Raw genomic sequence first — 23,050 nt, forward strand, 5'->3', positions numbered from 1 at the left:
GGAGAACGGATCAAAAGCCATGCTCTTCTTTACATCAAGAAGAGCATGGCTTAAAATCAAACATGAAACGTAAGTGCAAACAGATTAATTTGCATTGCAAACCAAGAATGCTGCCATGATGCATTGCAATCATGTGCTCTTATGCTCTATTAAAATGATGGCTATAGCCAATCAGTATAACTTATAGTAGTGCTCATCTTATAAAATGCTTTCCTGAGGCTGTGACATAAGGTCTACAAAGCTTCTAGAAGCTACGTTGCCCTAATGAAGAGACGTGGCTGCATGGTTTGCTTCTTTGAACAACCACCCACTTCGTTAAACTTTCAGATGTCTGCAGTGGGTGTTTATTGCCCATTATGCATTTTGGCGAGTAAAAATTATCTCCCATGCAGATGTTCTGATCAGACTCAGGTTGGAGAGCTACCATAGGATCATAGAACTGTAGAGCTGGAAGGGACCTATAAGACCATTGAGTCCAACCTCCTGCCCAACGGAGGACATTCCTCCATTCTTTTCTAGGTAAAGTTCCCTGGCTGGAGAAAATGGGTAACCTTTCTCCTTGGCTGGGGAAAATGGGTAACCTTTCTCCTGCCCATGGTCACCCACAGCCTCCAATATGATGAGGTTAAGAAGGTTGTTCTGTCTGAATTAGAACATGCCTTGCAGCAGTATGAGAGTTTTGGCTGGTCTCCAGTGGAGGTCCTCTCTCTGCCCCTTCCAGCCCTGTGACCTTGAAGGGGAGGCCTCAGAACACACAGTATTTGGTGTTGCACTTGAGGCTGGATTGCACCTCCTCCTATCTTTCAGCACTGACTCTGCCACCTGGGCATGATGGGTCCAGCAAAATCTTGAGACCCACGTGCTCCCTGCCCTTGCCCAAAAGTGCCTTAGGGTGCCTGGTTCAGGTCTGTTTCCCAGCCTTCCCCTGCACCAAACCTGCTTGCTAATAGTCTTTGGCTGGCAAACCTCCTCTAAAAATCTCCTTGCTACCTGTCAGAATGGCATTAGTGAAAAGCCCACCTGAGCCAAATGGCCAGTCACAGGCAAGGGGAGGAAGAATTCCTCTGCAGCCACAGGAAACCATCACACCCTCTCTCCCAGGTGGATGGGGCCGAGGTTCCAGAAGCTGGAGGAGGAAAAAGGAGAACTGCCTCATGAGGCCAGGTTTGTGGCCAGATCTGCCTCCCTTCCCTTCCAGGAGGGACCCAGTGCAAAGTCATGGAAGAATAGCATTGGGTGTGATATGGACATAACAGCATGGGAAGAGTCACAACCAGGTCTGTCTCACAACCAGGTCTATCTTGTCCATCCTACTGTTCACACAAGGGCCAGCCATATAGGGAGGAATCAAAATTTTGCCTGCATACACAAAACAGTCAATCATGCCCCACTTGTAACCCTAAACATGAACATAAGCAGGAGTACATGTTTTCAGCAATATCTTGCAGTTTCTGAAGATCCCCTCCCATTAAAACCTCTCTCAAATTTCAGAAAAGAAATAGTTTAAAACTGCCCGATTCAAAATTGCAGTTCATTGCTTTGACCTGTGAAAATTGAAAACCAGCTTTTTTTTTTGCACAATGTCCTTGTTGGATTGCACTCAGTTTGCCCCATAAACTGAACAACAATTGTAAGGGCTCACATCAGGAAAAGGAAAGATGAGCATCATCCATTGGACGAATTGGCTAAATGTGAACACTACTTGTTCCCCCATCCCTATAGATGAGGGAAGCTCCTGGGGAAGACCCAAATGCAATGCCACCATCTCAGTCATGTTTCCAGCAACTGGTGTCCACAGGCATATTGTCTCTGATACTGAGAGTAACATAGAACAATCAGGTCTAGAACCTATGGGCAACCTCACCTCCCAAGATTTGTCCACTCTTCTGTTAAAGCCATCCATTGGCTACATCTCATGGAAGCAGGTTTAATTGTTCAACCATATGCTGTGCGTAGGATTCTTTTTCTCACTGCTGAATCTCTCACTAGTCAAACGTCCTGGGATAACTTCAGGTTCTTGTATTATGAGAAAGAGAAAACATCTCCCTATGCTCTTCCTTCACATGGTGCCTACATCTGTCCACCTCTATCATGTTTCTTCAGATGTCTATCAAATTGAGCAATACACATACTCCTATCCCTTGCTGTCACCCATTCTAGGCATCTGTCCAGATTTCTGCTCACTTTTTTGTTAAATTCTTTAAGATTCAGATTTCCTTCACACTTTGGGGCAGGGGGAAATGAAAAACCCTTGTCTTAAACTACTCTGTACATTTTCCCGTGACGCTTTAACAAAGAGATGAACAATTGACCTCTGATGGTCTTTGAGCAGAGCTGGAGGAGGAGGATGAAAGAGAGTGTCTATTTAGACAAATGCTGGCAACTAGCGAAAGGGACAGAGTTCAGCTTGTTGGCTGGCGATGATTTACAACCTAAAGCCATAATCATCCCACACAGGCAGGAGGCCATTAGGTTTAATCTTGGCATCCTTGTCCTGGGAGAGGCAAAACAGAGAAGGTGATGTCTTTTATTGGACAGTTATTGTTATAACCACTTTGTCTTTTTCATCCTCCTGGGCCATGGTAGGGTTCTAAACGGCCTTCTTACCAAACAGTTCTTAACCGTGACGAAGTGCTGTGAAGCATGGCAATCCGAGTCTCTGATGGCCCATGCTCCTCTCTGATGGATTATTTTCAATGACTTGCCCGAATAATCAAAGGGTTGCATTTCTGCTTTCTTGTTTTGCCTGTTTTCCAAGGTCCCCCCCTCCACATGCACACCCCAAACTGAGCAATTTCCAAGTTAATCTGAGGGGAGATTCAGAGACCTCACCGTGTCAGTAAATTATATCTTTGTGGGGTGCCCACTATTTACATACGTTTTTGGAAGCAGCTTAGGGCTAGGCTGCTTCCAAAAACGTATGCAGAACATTATCCAATGGAGATCAAAAACTGCAGAACATTATCCAATGGAGATCAAGACCTGCTTATAGATTCCATTTCCACCAAATTCAGTGCTTGGGTTATGGTCAGATCACAGGGGACGGGGCAGGGCTCTGTGGTCTAGAGGGGCCTCAAAACAGCCCTGTCTGGTGGCTATGGGGATTGCCCCCCTCCCCACCAGCAGCTCCAGGAGCACCTTCTGCTGCCATGCTGTGCTTCAAATGGTAGCCACCAAAGTGGCAGCCCTCTTGAATGTCATCATTTTTCTTAGCCAGATGCTAATGAGGAACACAGTGAATTAATGAGGTACCATCTTCTGGATCGGTAGGCAATGGAGTCCATGGGAAGGTGAGGCCCCTCTGTCCCCTGGGCATTATCTGAATTACTGGGGGCACTGCTGGGCAAAGGGGGTGAAAGAAAATGGCAAGTGGGTGCTTGCAGTCTGGACCTGCAGCGGATGCGTGGTGTTCCTTTAGAATACTGCAGCATTGCAGGAAGAGGGGCAGAGAAGGTGCCATGGTTGCTGGGACTGCCCAGGTGTGGGGTGGATGGGTTTTCTGTTGACATGGCAAGGAGAGGGAGAAAGGAGAACCCCAGAAGATCCTGGACCAGCCCATCTTCAAAGCTGGTAGGGTCTTAGGACAGATTCTGCCCCATATTTTACATTTTTACCATTATCTTTTGTGAAGACAGGTCTGAGTTCTTGCACACTGCTCAGGTAGATTTCCCTGATCCTGAGGAGCAGGTAAAGTAGAAGAGGTGGGCAGGCCAAGTGGGCAGTTTCAATGTTACCTGGTGAAGATTCTCAGGTAGGCCATGGGAACTAGCCAGCCTGACTCGGAAAAGGAAGGAGACATTTCTGAGGAGAAGGAGATGCTGGGAAAGTTTCTCAACCCAGTCAGGAGTCAACAAGTAAAATGGGAGGACCAGTTAAGAAGTGTCCGGCATGCCCACTGCCCAGCCCTCATAGCAGCAGGAGGTTCCCCTGAATGTGGAGTCAGAATTTTTTCTGAATAGGAGGGAAGGAGGAGAAGTTTCAGTCTGGATCAGACTCTCCACATCTCAAAAAGGGCACTATGATTTATACGGTTTTGTAACCTGTTAAGCTTGAGTTAAAGGGCTGTGCTTCTCAAGTTTCATCTGAGTCTGCTGGAGAGGAAAAGAGGGAGTGAGAGACCTGCTGATGGCACCTTTCATATTTTTTCTCCCTCTGATGAAGACTTTGCACTCTTCAAGTGAACAAAAATGGGGAAGGGAAAGGAGTTGTGAGGAGAAGCTGAAGGAAAACAAGCTAGTAAGGGAAGGCTGGAAGTAGTCGGGTTTTTCCTTGAAGCTCAGACAGGCTGAACTTTTTCAGAGAACAGCTACTGCAGGGTCTTCCCAAGCATGCTGGCTTCTAAATCCTCTTCCACAGTTTGCCAGTGCCCGCATACTCTCCCCTGGCCCCATCGTCAACTTCTCCTCACATCATTGGTTTGTCAGGATGCTTTCTGGGCCAAAAACACACGACCTGCAATCTAGGCTAGAAGCTGCAGTCATGTGACCCTCCCTGAGAAGCGCTGTCTTGAGCGGTTTTCCAAGGCAGATGCCGTTGTGCTGTGCAAAAGCAGCCACCCCGGGATTCCAGTCCAAATCCAGGTCCAAGCATCAGACAGAAAGAGCTCTGTGGCCTAGCAATAAAGTTCTGCTACATTTGCTGTGTATTCAGCAGTGTAACTGTTGTGTAATATTATCCGGACTTGATGTCTGCCAGTAGAAGGTGCGAGAAGTTCCTCTACAGATTCAGCTCCATTCCATGTTTGGATTCCAATGGGAAACGGTAGAGCTTTTCCTGGCCAGTTTGCCGTGGAGGCCAGATTTGAGTAAGAGCTCTCCTGGCTTGCTGGCTTCTCTGCTAGAATGATGCAACATTCATCGGGAAGGTCTGCAAAGGTTTCAGCAGAAGTTGCACGATGTTTGGCATGATGAGTGTGAAGGTCCACTTCTGTGTGAAAGTCTGAATGTCGGCAAAGGCTTCTTCCCTGGATGAATTGATACTGCGGAAAATCTTTGCCTGTTCTTTTTACAGCTCTGGGACCATGATTAAAAGTGCAGCACCTCTGTCTCTGAAACTTGAGCTGCCAGAAGGAGGGCTGTACCATGAAGGATAATGATTAACAAAACCCAGCTAATAAGCGCCTGCCAAATGATTCCTATTTGTTGTTAAGTCTCAAAGTCATGCCCAACCCATCACGACCCCATGGACAACATTCCTCTGGGCTCTCCTGTTCTCCACCATCCCCTGGAGTCCACCCAAGCTCACACCAACTGCTTCAGTGACTCCATCTGGCCACCTCATCCTCTGCCATCCCCTTCTTCTTTTACCATCTATTGTTCCCAGCAATAGGCTCTTCTCCAGGGAGTCCTTCCTTCTCATTAGGTGGCCAAAGTACTTGAGTTTCATCTTCAGGATCTGGCCTTCTAAAGAGCAGTCAGGGTCGATCTCCTCTAAGACTGATCGGTTTGATTGCCTTGTGGTCCAAGGGACTCGCAAGAGTCTCCTCCAGCACCACAATTCAAAGACCACAGTTCTTCGCTGCTCAGCCTTCCTTATGGTCCAGTTTTCACAGCCATACATTGCAACTGGGGAAACCATAGCCTTGATTATACGCACTTTTGTTGGCAGGGTGATGTCTCTGCTTTTTAGTATGCTGTCCAGATTTGCTATAGCTTTCCTCCCAAGGAGCAAGCATCTTTTTCTTGGCTGCAGTCCCCGTCTGCAGTGATCTTGGAGCCCAGGAAAATAAAATTTGTCACTACCTCCATTTCTTCCCCATCTATTTGCCAGGAAGTGATAGAACCGGATGCCATGATCTTGGTTTTCTTGATGTTGAGTTTCAAGCCAACTTTTGTGCTCTCTTCTTTCACCCGCATCAAGAGGCTCTTTAGTTCCTCTTCACTTTCTGCCATCAACTTCCTATTTTATGAGCCAATCTGGCAGGATATGCTGGATTCATTGGTATGTAATATGTTTTGTAATGCACTGTGCTTCTGCTTAAGGAACAGGTTTAGAATTTGGTGGGACTCTTAAAGCCAGCAAGATCCCCAGAGACAGAGTTGGCCTTGACATCTAAGAGTGGCCTTTGTCACCTTAGGCTCCCTGACCCTACCTGGGCAGAAGTAGTCTTGGAATGGTTATTCACACTCTCACAATCTCCTCCCCTCCCCCATCCCCAACCACCACGTACACTATTTGGATTATTACAATGTATTGTAACTGGGCTGCCTTTGAAAATAGTTCAGAAACTTCGATCGTCTGAATCAGAGAGCTAAATGGGATTAGCTGATGGGATTGAGTTATTGCAGTACTTCTGAAATCCACTTGTGACACCACTTGAGAGCCCATGTGGCGCAGCAGTTAAGAATGTGGGACTGGGACTTGGGAAGTCCGGGTACTTGTCCTCACTCATCATCAGGAGGGGGAGAACTGAGTTTTGTTTTCCTCAAGAGGAAAAAAAAGGCAAGATACAATGAATAAATGAATAAATCTAGGGAGGCTGGAGGCCTAAATAGGATTGGTTCTTGAGAATGAATTATACCCATCCCTCTCAGTCTGTAGTGACAACATGTCCATTTCTGGGCCCAGCTGAAAGTTCTGGCTTAAAACTCTCTAAACGATTTTGGACCAGATTAGCTGAAGGAACATCTCTTCTCAGTTTACTTGTCCTAATAGTAAGATAATAATAATAATAATGATAATAATTAGCAATTATTTATTAACTTAATGCCCTCCTCTGACAGGCTAACCTATATTGTGCTATTTCCATGAGCAAGTACAGCACACAGGGTATGACGCAACGCAACCATATCATGGAAGCGACCTGGGATGTGATCTGCAGAGCGATGCAGTACAGCCACAGACGTGTATAGAACCCGTTTCACTCAGAAACAGCCGGTCTACCACAGACCGGTCCCCACGGGTTTCATCAGCGAAATCTGAACTCACTGAAATCCACGGTGGATTTCCCTGGCACCCCTACTCTAAGCATTGCTGGCTAGGAGAGGAGGTAGAATATGCTTTAAGTGGCAGGGAAGTGGGGCTACTTTGAGTGTGAATGATATGATATGGGGCTAGGAATGCACATATCCCTAATCATCCCACAGCTGGGAATGTAAGAGAAATTCATTTCGTTACAGTTTTCCCCAGGGTTTACCAAGGCTGCAACTCCCTGAGCTAGCAAGTCAACATGTAAAAAAGAAATAACAACAACAACAACAACAGAAAACTGTGTTTGCAAATGCATGCAAGGAGCCTGTAATTGATTGGAGAAAAATGCATACCTTTAAAACTGTGCACAATTCTTGCATTCATTTGGGAGAAAATATGCATAGAAATTATCATGAGTTGTGCAGAAGGAAGAAAAACTAGTGTGCAAGACAGACATCTCAATTTGAAATGGATCCACATACAGATTCACAGCAATCATGGCTACAGCATGGCCCACACTTAAGATGTTAGCCCTTGTGGCTAATGTGAGTTTGATTTTCAAGTCTGTGGATTTGGAAGAGAAAGGAAATAAATAAATGTCCATTAGTTACATATCCGTCAACCCAGCCTTCTTAGATTTCTTTTGAAATATTCCTTGTAAAACATGACAGCTGAACATGTTCCACATTGATTACAAACCAGTTCCTGAAGGCATCTTTGACAGATGAAGCCTCGCTTGATCTTGAAAGGCGACCGAATGCAAAGAGAATGGGGGGAAATGGTTCTGCATAGGAAGCAGATAGGAGGTTGGCTAGGAAGGGGAACCGTTTAGACCTCGAAGTTAGTGCTGCAGTAGGAAAGAAGAAATGTTCAAGGTGCCACTGATTAAAGTCAGGACACTTTTGTAGGCTCGCTTCACTTAAACCTACCCCATCCCACAACAAACCTTCTTCCTTGCCATGTCCTTAGGCAGAATGGCACTGCCCGTAGTTGTGGGCTTGATTTGTGTCCTGCAGTCATCTGCTGAGCACGTGCGTGTGACGTTGGGAGTGTTATAGCTTCAGCAGCTGAAAGGCCTTGGGACCCTCCCCAGCGCACTCCAATACACAAGCCTCTTCTTGTACATGAGATTCCGGTGGAGGTGCTAACTTAGGGCAGGGGGACTTAGGACAATACCCCAAAGATTCCATACAGCTGGTCCTGTTTTGGAAAAGCTCTCTGGGCTGCAAGCTGCTAATGGGCTGGACAAAAGGATTGGGGCCAAGACATCAGCAGCTTTTAGCTTTGATGCTCTTCCTGCCAATAACTCGGCCTTGGAAGGAGCTTCTACAAAGAAGAGAAGGAGAGGGAGAAAGAAGAATGAAAACCAGGAAGCTGCTAAATGACTGGCGATTGGGGGAAAGGAGGTGGGGCAGGGGCTGGGGCTGGGGTTGGGGTTTGGAACCCCAGAGGCCTACATGGAGTCTCTGGCATGAGGTTTTGCAGCCAGGTTGCATGGGAATCCCCCTTCCCTCCATCCCTTCAAGCCAATGAAACATTAAAATAATGGGAAAATATTTCGCTTAACCCTCTGCTTACTCTTTCTAAGGTACCTGGCCCAAAGCCTTCCAGCGTCCCCCAAATTCGTATAAAGGACTAAGTGATAAACATGGTGTTCTCTGTGCCTTGCCCTTGCAGTGCATCCATGCAGGGGTTGACATCTTCCCTAGTCCCACCAACTGGTGGCTGATAGATTCCAAAGCAAGGAGAACAGACTATTTTCGGGTGGAAAGGTGGGCCTGCTGCTGGTGAGGGGATACCCGAGTCTGGTCGTTGGCCTCAGTTATTGCGCAGGGATGGACTGCAGGGAGATATCGCAGGTGGCTGCTTCTGGGAAGCTGTGGAAGTGCCTCATCAGCTCCCTGAATGACCACTGGAACTAGCAGAACATTGAGTGGTGCCATGAAACTGCAGCACTCCCTCCCCATCTGTCTCCCTGCCCCAAATGGAGACGCTAGCCAATATTAGTCCTACTTAAGAGTAATCCATGGAAACGGATGGGGTTTTAGCTCATCATGCCTGAGTCCAGTAAATCAAATTTTATGAAAACAAATCTGCATCTCCAGGTAGCACCTCTTCAAATAAATTCAAATCCCTTCTACCAAGTGAAGAATGACTGTTGGGCATTTAAGAACAGTTTAACCTAATATCCCAAGAAAAAATATATATATTCATGAGGTGATTTTAGTTTAATATCATCTAAATCAGAACAGATGTCTCCAGAAGAGCACATGTGAACTTCCTGTCAGTTGTGAATGAGATGTGTTCATTCAAACCGCTGATTTTCCTGTCAAAATATTAAGAAAAGGGAGCTTGTGAGGATTAATGAAAGAACTGGCAGGAGGTCGTACTCTGAAAAGTGCTATAAAAGTCTCTCTCTCTCTCTCTCTCTCTCTCATATGCAAGTGTGTGTGTGTTTGTGTATACACCTTTGTTACCATCATTTGGCATCCTGGTTCGCTGCAAAGGTTTATGGGCCTTGGCTCTCAATGGCTCTCATTGAGTTCTGTGGATCCAAGAAAATTGGTGTCAGCATGGGGACACAGCTGAGAGTAGAGAAAGCCTACTCTTAGCTCACCCATTGCCTTCTGGGAGATTGGTGATTTGGGACCAGGCATGTTCTGTACGGCAGCCATTCTTTGGATTGGCATGTGCCCTTACGCTTGGCAGCCTTTTTGGGCCCATTCGCCCAGATGGATGGCGCACTGCTGCTAACCCATTTACTAATAAATGCGAGTGATGTGGCCAGACATGGCGGGCCAACCTGTTGTCCTCTAGCTATTGCTTGAATGCAGCAGTCTTAAATCCCTCACCGATGTCTGTGCTGGCAAGGGACTTGGGGCTCCGCAACATCTGTGGGGCAACCAGTTGGCCATCCCTGCAGTGAGGCAGGCCGGCTGCTTCATCTCAACCAAGCCTTCCAGGTGTTTGGAAAAAACTCTGAAACAAAGACTTTCCATTATGGTGATGCACGCGGCTGGTCATCTTCTGAAGCCCTTCCACATTCCAGGCCCTTGTGGGCTGCTCGGCTTTGCCTGAGTCCTAGGCTAAAGCAGAAGCCAAATGAGACAAGCAGCTGTCAGGCAGCCTCGACTCTCATTTTACCTCTGGAAATAACTCTTGCACCAGAGCTCCAGATGGCAAAGATTGATGTGCTGCCTGTCTGGCATTCACTCTGCGCAGACACAAGTGGCTGAGCCGTGAAACTTGCAGGCTTAGATTTTATAGGAAGACCCTCAGTCATGGTAATTGTTTGTCAGTTGCCTATAATTTACAGCAGACAAAGCAGGGATAAAACACTGGTTGTCTTTAAGATGGCATGAATGGTTTCCTACTATCTTCATGATTTTTCTTTGTTTTTAGCATTAGCTTAGTGTTTGGCTTAGTTCCTTCATGCTCATTTTGTTCAGTTCTTATTTCTATTTGGTCTAAGGACTATTTTTGCTATTATTAAACAGTGTTGTACTTGTGTGCTGCCTAGTGCTCCATAGATGTTTATCCTAAGTTTGCATAGGTAGTGAAAAGCAATGCAGAAAGGCATGGTCATTCCGGACTACAAGCTCTTTGGGGAAATGACATGGTTGAATTCCATGCTGCTATATCTCTGTTCTTTGATGATTGCCTTCTCTGAGAGGCAGGAAATGTAAGGATGGGAAAATCAACAATGCTTGTGCAGGTTCTAGTTTCGTTACTGAACTTGGTTTGCCATGATTAGATAACTGAGCACATCTCAGTTTGCCCAATCCAAAAAGTTGGCCACCTCAATAGGATGCAAGCTGGGCCAGCTCCTGGACTTCCTGAGAACTAATATAGGCTACAATTTGTCCATCCTCCACAACAATGGAAACAATAATAACAATAACTACAACAATAATAATTGTGTGATGGAAATTTTCAAAAAATCAGCCAATTTGCACAAATCCTAAGGCATTTGGTCCTTTCATGGTTTGTACAAATTGTGCCAGGATTACATGCTTTTTCTGGATGATCAGTGCAGATTGGTTCATTTTGTGCAAATCTTGCTAGATCCATGTATTTTTCAGATACCAAAATGTGCGAATGTGAATTGTACACATTGCATAAATTTGGTAATAGTGTGATTTGTGCAAATTTCCTTTGCATTTTGGAATGGAAATGAGGGCCAAGTCCCAGGACAGAGGAACATGGCAGAATAAACCCACTTGGCCTGTTCCATGCATTAGGTCCAAAGTGAGCCGGAAAAATGTCAGTCTCAGACAAGCTGAGTTTCCCAGCATTAGCGCACCCCCAATTCCTATAGCCATCTGCCTTTTTTATTTTTGACTCGGCCTGGATTCTGGCCCCACATTTCCAGTTTTTGCAGGTGCTTCTTGAAATCTGTTTATTTCCAAGGTTACCTGTTGCATAGGTGTTATCCAAGCATTCCATGCTAGGTCAGTCCCAATTAAACAGAAGCCACTTGCTGCCTGCTGGAACCCTCCTCAAAACTTTCCCAAGAAAAGGTTAAACTCAAGCAGTTCCTTTCCCATCTTTTCACATGTACTCTGTGTTCAAGCAGGACAAACCAGTTCATAGCTCCCTCTGGCTGTGTGGGTGCCAATCACAGAATCCTTCACATAGTTATGCTGCAAGGCCACTGGCTCCAATGCAGGCTCCAGGTTAACCGATTGTCGTTGCGTGTCATCAAGTCAACTCTGTCTTCCGATGATGTGAAGGGTGAAAGCCCTCCAAGATGGCATGGTCTTGACAGCCTTGCTCAGCTCTTGTAAATTCCAGACTGTGGCTTCCTTTATAGAACAGATCCATCTCATAGTCAGTCTCCCTCGTCCTTCTCTGCCTCCAACTTTCCCTAGCATGATTATTTTTCCTCTGAGTCTTACCTTCTTATGAAATCTGACAGCTTCAACACTGTCAGTTTTGCTTCTGGGGAAAGGTTTGCCTTGATTTGACCTAGGACTCACTTGTTTGTCTCTCTGCCAGTTCAGGGTATTCGCACAGGTCTCCTCCAGCACCATGCTTTGGATGCATCCATTTTCTCCTGTACAGCTTTCTTCGCTGTCCGGATTTCGTACCCATTGATTGGGGATACAATGATCTGAATGATTTTGGCCTTGGTCTCCAGTGAAGCATCCTCACACGTAATGATCTTTTCTAGTTTCTTCATCACCGCCCTTCCCTTTCTCAGTCTTCTGCTACTCCAATTAAATTGAAGACTGAGCCAAGGTATGCAAAATCTTTTATAGGTTCAATTGCATTAACGTTCTGTAATTTTTCTGTGGTCATGGATTTTGTTTGCTTAATGCTCAGCTGCAGTCCTGCTTTCCCACTTTTCCAATTTTATCAGGCATAATTTCAATCCAGCTTAACTGATTGCCAGCCATTAAGTAGAATCTGGTGTAAGTTACCAATTCATGCCAAGGATGCAGGCAATCTTTTACTATTTCCTCTTTTTTGATCTCCTTCTTTTGAAAGTTGTATGCAAAAATTTTTTAAATGCAAACATCTAATAAAAATAGCAGAACAGTGAATAGCACAGAACAATCACTCCAACAAATTATTTGATATATATTCCCCACTTGAAATAGTCAAAACTCTTTGGGCAGTGAACACAGTAATCTTTATCATATGGCTTTTTTTCAGAGGATTGAGCTGTGAGTTGGGGATAGCACTAGAAAGCAACTTACAGGAAATAAGCAATCATATAGCAGAATGGTGTGGCTAACCGTGCAAGGCTGACTGAACTGAATAACAAGAAAGCAATGCTCAAAATTTCATTTTTTTCAAGGGGCAGTGAGGGTTGCGGTGTGATGCAACGGAGGATATATTTTCTTAGGATTTACTTGGAAGTCATTTGGGCAAATGAAGAATTCTAGTATAAGGAATCATATATAAGTAGTTCAAATTACTAAGTAGAAAATCGTATTCGTAACCCAGCTGGATTCCTGCAATCATGTTTCTGTGTTACTCCACAAAACAGCAATGCACAAGGAATACAGTTTGGGGCTGAGAATCTATTGGGTGTCTGCAGATTCTGGGCCAATTTCTCTCTGCCCTAAGTCCACGCCAGGAGCCTGGCAGGAAGTGAGTGGGAAAGTGTCCGAAAGGCTGGTTTGTGTACGCTCCACACTCTTGCCCGCGGCCCTTGTGTTCAGCTGAGATTTGCTTCTGCAGGCATGACTTATAGGCTGTGCACACTTGGTGTACTTTCCACCAAGGAGTCTATGCAAACTCCTGAGTGTTTCTGAACTTGATCCAGGCTCAGCTTGCTTCCTGGACAGGGCTGAGCACAGGAAAGACCCCCACAAGTGCATGAGAACTGGATTCTGGCCAGATCACCACATCCCTGCCACAAAAGCATCTTTACTGGATTACCACGGAGAAAGAAAGGGGGAAGAGTCACTCCGGGTGATGTTCCCTTTCAAGACCTCATCTATCCTGTTGCTAAACTTGCAACCCTTTGGTCTCCTGATGTTTCATGAAGGGCCCTCAAGTTACCTGGAATCTGAATGCTGCGCTGCTGACCCCTCTTTGCAGCCAGCCTGAAAAGAAGCACGCTGCCTGACTCCCCAGGTCACAAATGCAGCACACAGAGGAGAGAAGGGGACATACCCCGAAAACTGCTGCGCCCCATATCCAAACCAGGTACATACAGAGTGGCTATCTTTAAAAAACTAGACAGAAAGAATCGGTAAGTCACTCCTAGCATCCACATATGAGAAGCATCACAAAACACAAAATCCTCCAGTACTGATTTGCCAAATCTAATAATCCAGCACAGTGCAACTGGTAAGTCTTCCAGTTAATTAAAGGCCAAAAGACCTTGGAATGAATCCTGCTAGACTCAGAGTGCACTATATTAGAGCCCCATATTTATTTGTTTTTGTCATTTGTTAGTCGTTATTTGTTTTTCGGCGCCAGGCGAAGACCTTTGTATTTAAAACTTATTTTAATTGTTAAATGATTGAATCAATTAGGATTTTAAAATTTTTAGCCGAGAATGCACCAGGGGTTTATAAACGATTTTTTTAAAATAGTTATATTATCATTATTTATGTATGTATTTATGTTTTCTTTGTGAGCCGCCCCAAGGCTTTGTTGCGATGGGGGCGGCATAGAAATGTTTTATATAAATAAATAAATAAATAAATACGTTTCCATGGGGATGACCTTATCTCTGCCTCTCTTGAGGTCTTGCTGTCTGTTGCTCGTCACCCTTCATTTCCTCAAATCAGTCACAATGCCTGCTCTTTCAAAGGCCAGCTGCAGAGAGGAGAAACTAGTTGGAGGGGAGGCAGTGTTTTAGCTCAGCATTGGTTAGCAATGTGTTAGCTTTTTCTCTTGACATGAGTCATGTGCGCGGATATTGGACAGGAAGGAAATGTGTCACATTTAGTGGAATCTTTGCAAAGCTCTTGGTGTCTAGTGGTGTCATTTTTTGGTGTGTCGCTGGGTGCCACATTTGGATGCTCTTTGAAATGTGTCATAGTTAGGAAACTGGAGTTGGTAAATGTGGTTTCAGAATGCTGGCATATGCTGCAAGAGTTGTACTAGGACACTTATATAGGGTATGGGTGGGGATGGAAATACATACGTCCCATCAAAGTAGACCATTCACTTGGACTTCTGGTTTGCTGGCTTTCCTTTCAGGATGCTAAGTACCCAACACAATGTCATCTCCGGGGAGATGGTGCAATGTAATAGAAAATAGTGCAAGCTGGAAATTCCTTGTTTAATTCTATATTAGTTCTTCTAACTTTCTATTTTGGCCACCTAGCCATATGGAAATTAGTGAACTAACTTTTAAAGAGAGTTCCAGCATGCATAGAAAATTCCAAGGAAGCCATAGAGAAAATTCCAAAATGCACAGAAAAGAAAAACTGGGAAGGGGAAAAAGGCAGAACAGTGAGGAAAATATGGAGGTCTCCAAGATGCTTCATTGGGCTGGAGGTTAACAATAGTAGAAATGCCTAATCAGAAGAAAGTCCCATTGAGTGCAGGAGCCATATGCCCAGAGTAGTGGAAATAGGATTGCAGCCTAATTCTGTTATTTCCTTCATCAGTCCAACTGAAGACAACCTCTGTGACCAAATATACCCTTGGTGATTGCAACAACAAATTCAACTTCCCTTTCCAAAATGCTCTAATACAGTTCATGATTCAAAGATAATAATTACACTAAATTATGAGAGAAAATATATGTGAAAATTTGAATACCATTTTTTTTTGAAAATGCAGAACAATGCAAAACCCAGATAAAATAGACTTATTGGTGAACACGTAGAAAATGTATAGACTGGAAACAGATTGGTTTGTCTATCCTTAGGGATGATGAAGAAGATTTTAATTTCATTTAAGATATGATCCTACACAGCCCTATTTGGAAATTATCCTAGTGAACTCTCTGGGATGTACTTCTGAATGAGCATGTTTATGTCTGCATTGTTAGGATCCTCTTCTCAACTTAAGTGGCCCACTAAAGGTTTTCTGATTAGTGGCCCACCAAGGACTCCATACAAGCTACCAAAGTCCCCTAACAATGTTATGGTTTTGACCTTGGCAAGGGTTGCTGCAGTGGCCTTCCATAGACTTCATACAAGGCAAGCTTTGAGTTTTTCTTTATGTGGTGGAAGCTGCATACCTTTGGCAGGGTTCTTGATGATAACAGTGGCCTTGCTGACCAGTTTGTTGCCTGCTTGTGGACCATCTCAGAAATGCATGCCTCCCAGATACTGATGCAGCTGTGGGCCTTGTGGACTGCATTGGTTTGCTCCATTGCTCCATGGGGATATCGGTCTACTTAGGACTCATAGTTCAGATATGCATTTCTCACTGCATTCCCCATATAAAGATGGGAAGGTTGAGAGCCTACCAAGAACCTCCATGTCCATGTTGGTTGTCCAGATGTAACATATTACGAGTATTTGAACGTAGACAATGAGAGCTTCTTAAGATGTGAAGAGTAAGAGATCCACCAACAGATAAGTGTAATAATTATTTATTTTTCTGGGGGTGAAGATCAAGCATAACTTAAGAGGGATTTTCCCAGAAAAACAGTATTCTCTCAGACTTTTCACAAAAACCAGAATCAAGTTTAATTTGCAAATAAATTATGTGGAGGTTCAGTCCTTGAAAAGTGTGGGAGATGCATTTCTATTTTTCCATGTGTCATCAGTTATTTGGATTTGCATGTTTCTCCTTCACGTTTTATATTGGGGTAAATGAAGCAAGCATGCCTCATGCCACTAAGGTGTGAGTGGATTTTAAAGGTCCAATGTGAGGTTGACCTTAATAGGTTTCAAGCCATGTTCCATACTGAATGTGGTAATGCAACACAAATTGCTCTGAGCACCCCTAGGAAAGGAAAATCTTGCTAAACAGCAGTGATGAAAACCTAGGAGGGGGAAACAGGATTGGAAAAGGAGAAGACAGCCAGTCTCTTAGCATTGCCGGATTTGTCGCCTGTTCCTGCAGCTCCTTCCAGCATGGTGACTAACCACACAAATGTTTGTCTGATTTGGTAATAGCTCTAATTCTATGAATTGCTCTCCAGCTGGAAGATCCAGGGAAGGGTTTGCAATCACTCATGTAAAATACATGGAAACTTTGAGGGTGGTCTCATAGAGAAGTTCCAAAAACACTTAGGGATGAAGGAAGGTAAGATCCACCATCCAAAAGAGGCAAAAGGGATGTGTTCCATGGTCTTTCTTTGTTCCTACTGTTGCATATAGTATAAGGATTTCATGAGTTTAGTGTATGTCGGTCTGAATCAGAGTTTAGACAAATTCTTCCAGAATACTACTGCTTTTTATATAAAACTACCGTGATGCTGCTTGTTCTTACCACCGTGTCCCTGAAAAAGTTCACTTTCGCAGAAAGTTATTTTGTGGAAGCCTCCAATGTCTCTCCAAGGTCTTGTTTTTAACTTTATTTATTTTTTAAATTATTTTTACCCTGGCATCTCAGGATGGTTTATAATAAGAAGTATTCCAGAATGGCGTGTGGTAGAGACAGTAAAATGCTAGAAATTCCGCCATTACATTTGCTGCTGTTTCTCCTCGCAACGCCAGCAAAAAGATCAGCACAGTGCCTTAGGAAAAAAGAAAGACATGGTGCAAATAGTTAAAGACCCTCCTGATCCATTCCTGGGCTATAACTTGGAGCCATGATGCAGGTTTCAGCATTGCCAACTACCTTCCTACCTACTCTTGTATTTCAGACTCACCTAGTTATATACTAGGGGTGGGTAACTTTTGATGCTCCAGATGTTTTGCCCTACAACCTCTGTAATCACTCACTAATGGTTATTTTTGAGCCACTGGGAATTGCGGGCCAAAACATCTGGAGGCCTATAAATTGTCCACACCTCTTAGAGATAAAGCTTAGCCAGCAGCTGAGTAGACTAAGAAGGGGTTTTTGTATGCATTCGAAGTGGGCTTAGAGATACAGGGGCTTCTGCCTTCCCTGCATCAATGTTCTTTGTTCAACTTGGTTATGTTACACATTCAGTTTGGAGGCATTCTGCCACATATACAACAGGATCTATAGCCAGAATATCCTTGTTGCTTGCCCTGGAATAGCAGCTTTCCTCATCTGTACCACCATGATTGCTAGCAGAGCTTCTGTCCTACAGAGAAAAGCAAACCTAAAGGAATGCCTTTTTCCCTACTTGCCCTCCCACCCCCTGAGATCAGCAACAGAAGCCCTCCTCCAGGAACCCTCTGTGAAAGACATTAGGAGACAGAGTAACCGGAGAAGGGCCTTTGTGGTGGCATCCAAATGATGGAATGTGCTCCCCAGAGAGGTCTGCCTGGCACTGTCATTATATGTTTTTCAGTGCCAGGTCAAGACCTTTCTATTTAATCAATATTTTAATATGCTTTAATATTGAATTTTATTATTGCATTTTATTAACTTGCAGCCAGAGTGGGTCATCAATTTATTTATGCTGTAAGCCACCCAGAGACTTAAGTAATTGGACGGCATACAAATTTTATAAATAAATAAATAAATAAATAAATAAATAAAATGTCCTATCTTCCCACACAAATATGGTACTAAGTAGCTTAGCATTTAGGATATTGCTTGACAAAATGGCAACCACTCCATTTATGTTTCACCTCTGGGGAAATGCTCTGAGAACATCCCTCCAGGTAGCCCTGAGGTGAATTTATCCATCTACAGAATGTGGGGCAATTTGGTGTCATGTCATACCCAGAGGTCTTCTGACAGCTGAATTGATTTCTCAGCTCCAGCTGACCTACCTGGACATGACTTCTCTGATTTGGGGAAGGCCTATAGCCAGCTACTTTGTGGCAGAGTTATTTTATTGGCTGGATAACCACCGTGCTGAAGAAAGCCTTTTTGCAATGAAAGAAAGAGACACAATGAACAGCTAAAATAAAACACTGGATCCCTTTGCTGCTTGTATTAGAAGGAAAGGCTGACAGTATGGAGGGGTTACGTGAAAATGATGCTAAGAGCGCAGGGCCAGAACGATCAATTAAGCACAAAGAACTAACCTCTGACCCATCCCTTTCCCATTCATTAAAGTTTGAGAAAATTAAGCTTGGGGTCCATGAAGTACAGATAAGAACATGGTTAAGAATATACAAAGAATCACTCTGGATCAGGCCAAAGGTCTTTCTCATTTCACATCCTGTTCACAGGGTGACCAACTAGCCGCTGTTAGGAAATACAGTTGGTTAACTTTTCTCATCACTCATCAGAATGCTTGGGCATTTCTAAACCATTTGCTTTAGAGATATAAAATTGGCTATTTATCTGGGAAAACTACAATGATTCTCTGGCTTGACAGGAAGAGACTGTTGTACTGAGATGAGAAGACATGGTGATAAAGGGTATACTCTTTCTCAATCTGGTTAAAGCCCATGCAGTCGAATGTTCTGTTGGGGTTTTCAGCCATACACATAAAAAAGGCAGCTCATATGTAGACTGTGAAGCTGATGGCCGCCCCAAATTGCCTGTTTGAAGAATTCTGGCTCTGCAGTCCTGTTTCACTAAAATGAAACCTAGCCGATAGTATGCCAAGATTTGCCCCTTTATTCCCCATGAATGCTCATGTTATAGCAGGTCAAAACTTCTTATATTGCTCTCCAACATGGCAGTACAATAATGGGCTGGCTTTACTCAGCTGGGTGATCAACAGACAATTGCTAAGATATACCAATGGGGTGTCACTCAAAGCCTATGTACAGAAGAGAAAATGGAAGATGTAGGTCATGGCAGAAGGTTAAATACTACAGGACTATTTTTTTATCTTGAATATTTGCTTTCTCCCAGTGTAAACAAACAAACGCTGAGTTTACTCGGAGTTTACGCAGAGCATTCAGAGTTTGCTCTGAATTAATTAGAGTGGAAGAAAATGCTGAATCAAATAAGGGAAATTTCCACTTAAGGGAAGTCTCAATGCTCACTTGATTTTTAACCAAACCTTTATTATTTTGCATTTGTTCCTTTCAGATGTGCTTTGCCCCAGTGTCCGCGTTGAAGGAGACAGATTCAAACACACCAGAGGAGGAACAGACGACATTCCAGGTAATGTGATGCTATTTGCAAGACATTCCTGTTGTTTTCTGGGGTCCTTTTAAATAAAGTGGGACTGAACTTTATGGCACAGTGTGTATCAAATGGATGTGATACAAGCCAGTATGGAATTATTTCTTGAAACAGGTCGAAGGAGAGGTTTATGTAAGAGCAACACAAAGGTTTTATCTAGCAGATTATAGTACCCTATGATGTCAGTATGGATTTTTCTCAGAGCTGATTGAAGATACGTCTATTGCTAATCCAAATATTTTGAGGGGAGAACATTTCCTGCATGATTGGGTAGGCATGGGAAAAACAGGGGAACTGGAAGCCACTGGCAAATTAGAGCACAGAGAATTCTCATGGGTTTACCATTGTGGCAGAATAGCTTTCTATTTCCTTCCTGTATTATATTTTCTGATCTTTTCTGAAACCTTTCCCCCCTGGTAGTTTCTGTGCCAGCATCCTTTTTCTCCAATAATACCATTTACGGTTATGCTTAGAGTTATTACTAGCTAATGAATGTTTTGCGTAATTGTATATTTCTTCCATCCATATACTTCAATTCTACTTAAACCAAGGTGTCCCTGCTGAGTCACAGTATTGTTGAAAGAGCATGAAAAAGATGGGCAATCACTGGTGGACGCAGGTGAATAGAGAGCCAGCAGGGTTAAGAGTGCAGGACTGGGACTTGGGCGACTTCGGTGATCTGGGTTCTAGTTCCCGCTCAGCCATGGGGCCAAATGGGTAACACTGGGCCTGTCCCAGCCTACCTCACAGGGTTGTTGTTGCAAGGATAGGATTGAGAGGTGGAGGAAGAAAATTATGGAAGCTGTTGTGAATTCCTCTAAGAAAGGGATAGAAATCTAGCACACAAACGCACACACACAAATGATGAAATATTTTTATGGTTGTTTTTATTGTATCATGGACCAGTTTAGGGATGGTTGTAAACCATGCAGAGAGGAGATTGTTTTTGGCTATTGGGTGATAAAGAGGTTAAATTATTAAACTGTATGCCTTTGGTTTATATTTAACAAAAGTGACTGAACATTTCACATTCAGTAATTAATTCAGACGCTTTTACACCCCCAATAATTGTTATGTCATCTTTGACTTATGGCAACACTTTGAGTGAAAGTCCTCCAAAGTGCTTTGTCCATGGCAGCTCCATCCAGCTCTCCCACGTTCAAGACTGTGACTTCCCTTATGGTCCATCTCCTATTTGGTCTTCCCTTTCATCTCCTGCCTTTGACTTTCCCCAGCGTGATTGTCTTCTCCAGGCAGTCTTGCCATCTCATGATGTGGCCAGAGCACGTCAGCCTCTGTATTGTCAGTTCTGCTTCTAGGGAAAATTCTGGCTTGATTTAACCTGGGACTCACTTGTTTGTCTTTGCATATCTAAAATGTAAATACTTTTTAAAAAGTTGCAGTAATTAGAGGGAGGAATTGCTGAGAGAGAAAGAGAGAGAGAGAGCTGAATTGGAGGTAGCAGTCTGCTTATGGAGATTCAGATCCTGTTTAGTCTCAAAGAGTAGACCCACACAAAGCCATTATAATTTGGGAGATGAATGCAGTGTGAATAAGTAAATAAATATGTGATTTTCTTGGAGTGGCCACTGAACTCTCCCTTTGATTTTGTACTTCGCACCAAGTAGGGACTGTATAACGGAGCTAAAGTTGAGGCAAATCAAAACACATTGTTCTCCAAAGTTCCTCCTATTATTCTTTTATTGAATAAATAGAAGAATCCATAATAAGAAGTCTGAGTCAGTGTTAACGACCAAGCTCTGTACAGCATGCCCCAGGCCAATTTAACATACTCCAGTGTTTTCCATCCAATGCACAGACGGACTGCAGCTTAACAAGCAAAGCAGGGCCCAGTCATGACTCAGGCTGAAATCCTCGCAAGAGATCAATGTCAAAACTGGGGAAAATGGAATAGAAAAGAGAGCTACCATTTGTCTTTGCATTTCCCCCCACAAATGTTGTAATACAGCATTTATTAGTGGTGCTAGTTCCAAGCAGAATGTCAGTAGAATGCCAGAGGTGGTATATAAAAAATGAAGGAACATTCCATTCCATTTTTAAGCAGAGCACTAAATAATGGTGTTGAAGGAGGTTGATTCATTATTTTTTTTTTTATTCCACCCACCCAAAACACACACAACATCTTCCAGACATTTTGCTTTTCTTTCTTCTTCAGGGGACATCAGAGGAAGGAATCTGAAAATCCCCCTGAGAAATTCCACTAGCCTTAATATTTGGTTGCCTCCACTAAAATTCCTAAAGTGGGACATCCAGAAAGGAATGACTGGCATTTGCTTGAATTGTTGGTCACTGGCATGCTATCTCAATTCCTTCGATTCATGTGCGGACAGACAAATTTGCCTTAAATTTGCGATATCTGTTTTGAAACATACCTGTAGTATCTGCAACAAATGATCCCATGTGATCAGGACCATGCCCAGCACTCAGTCAGACGTGTTCTTTTTTTCTTGTATATAGAGCTGCCGGTTTTGTAGTGTGAGTCTGAAGGCACATCAGAATCCACCGTGTGGAAGTTAGCAGGTCTAGGACTGGCCTGAGCTTGGAGGGGAGCCCACTTAGAGTTCCACAATGGGAGAAAGATGGAGAATAAATATAATAACTAAAGAAATGCAATGAAATTTGGTGGCTCCTGAATATGCATAATTCTCATTCAGCTGTTCTTGGTTCTCCACCTGCTTTGTGTTTCCCCTCTAAATATTGTTATACCAAATCTTCTCTCTCTCTCTCTCTCTCTCTCTCACACACACACACACACACCCCTTCCATATTTTGTTGACAGCTTCCAGCTGTGTATGCTTCTTTCCATTTTGGTTTTGTTCAGGATCTAGATTTGGAAGATGAGTTTGCTGTTAGTACATATGGCATCAAGATAATAGGACTCATCCCATACAAACATTTTAGGCTATGCTTCAAGATATCAGAACATGCTGGCTTTGGATGGAATTGGAGCCCTGATTTAGATTAGCACCTGATTGTGTTTCCTATTATAAAAGAAACTTTTACATTTTCTGTTATTTCTATTGCAAGTGTAAAGCAATGTGGGGCTATTTGCATATAAATATAATAATACTTGACACTGAAAATGCTCACAGCATGCCATGGAAATTATCTTCTGATGCAAGGAACTATGAAAGCATGGCTCAGTCGTGCATGGGTGTTGTCCCTTGAATTTTCTGCTATTATTTTTAATGATGGCTGCCTCATGATAATGACCACTGACTGGGAATGCCATCATAATCTGGCACGTTCAATTTCTTGCCCAGATGTTGTTGTTCTGAAGGCAACTCTCCCAAATTTCTTACTGTCTGATTTATTTTCCATTAGAGTTTAAAAAAAATGTTGATAGGAATTCTTGCACAAGTGAGTCAGAGGGGAAAAACATAGGCTGGATGGGTAAATATTTGAAAAATCCTATCAGGAATGGGATTCCTTAAGAAGGTTCATCCCACATACATTGTGTTACACATCTGAATGTGCTTAACATGGAAACCAATGCTAGATGGCACAGATGTTTGGCTGTGCATTG

The 23,050-nt window shown here is 43.5% G+C and overlaps 1 protein-coding gene across 1 annotated transcript in view; it reads left to right on the forward strand.

Annotated features, from left to right (window-relative positions):
• The window catches only part of COL22A1 (collagen type XXII alpha 1 chain), a 148,023-nt gene that overhangs the window by 16,886 nt on the left and 108,087 nt on the right, over positions 1–23,050 (forward strand). The window contains exon 3 of the mRNA XM_044452856.1: positions 19,408–19,482. Coding sequence (XP_044308791.1) covers positions 19,408–19,482 — 75 coding nt within the window. The remainder of the gene's footprint in view (positions 1–19,407; positions 19,483–23,050) is intronic.

The sequence above is a fragment of the Varanus komodoensis genome, unplaced genomic scaffold (genome assembly GCF_004798865.1).
Source record: "Varanus komodoensis strain SLA01 unplaced genomic scaffold, ASM479886v1 scaffold75, whole genome shotgun sequence".
Lineage (NCBI taxonomy): Eukaryota > Metazoa > Chordata > Lepidosauria > Squamata > Varanidae > Varanus > Varanus komodoensis.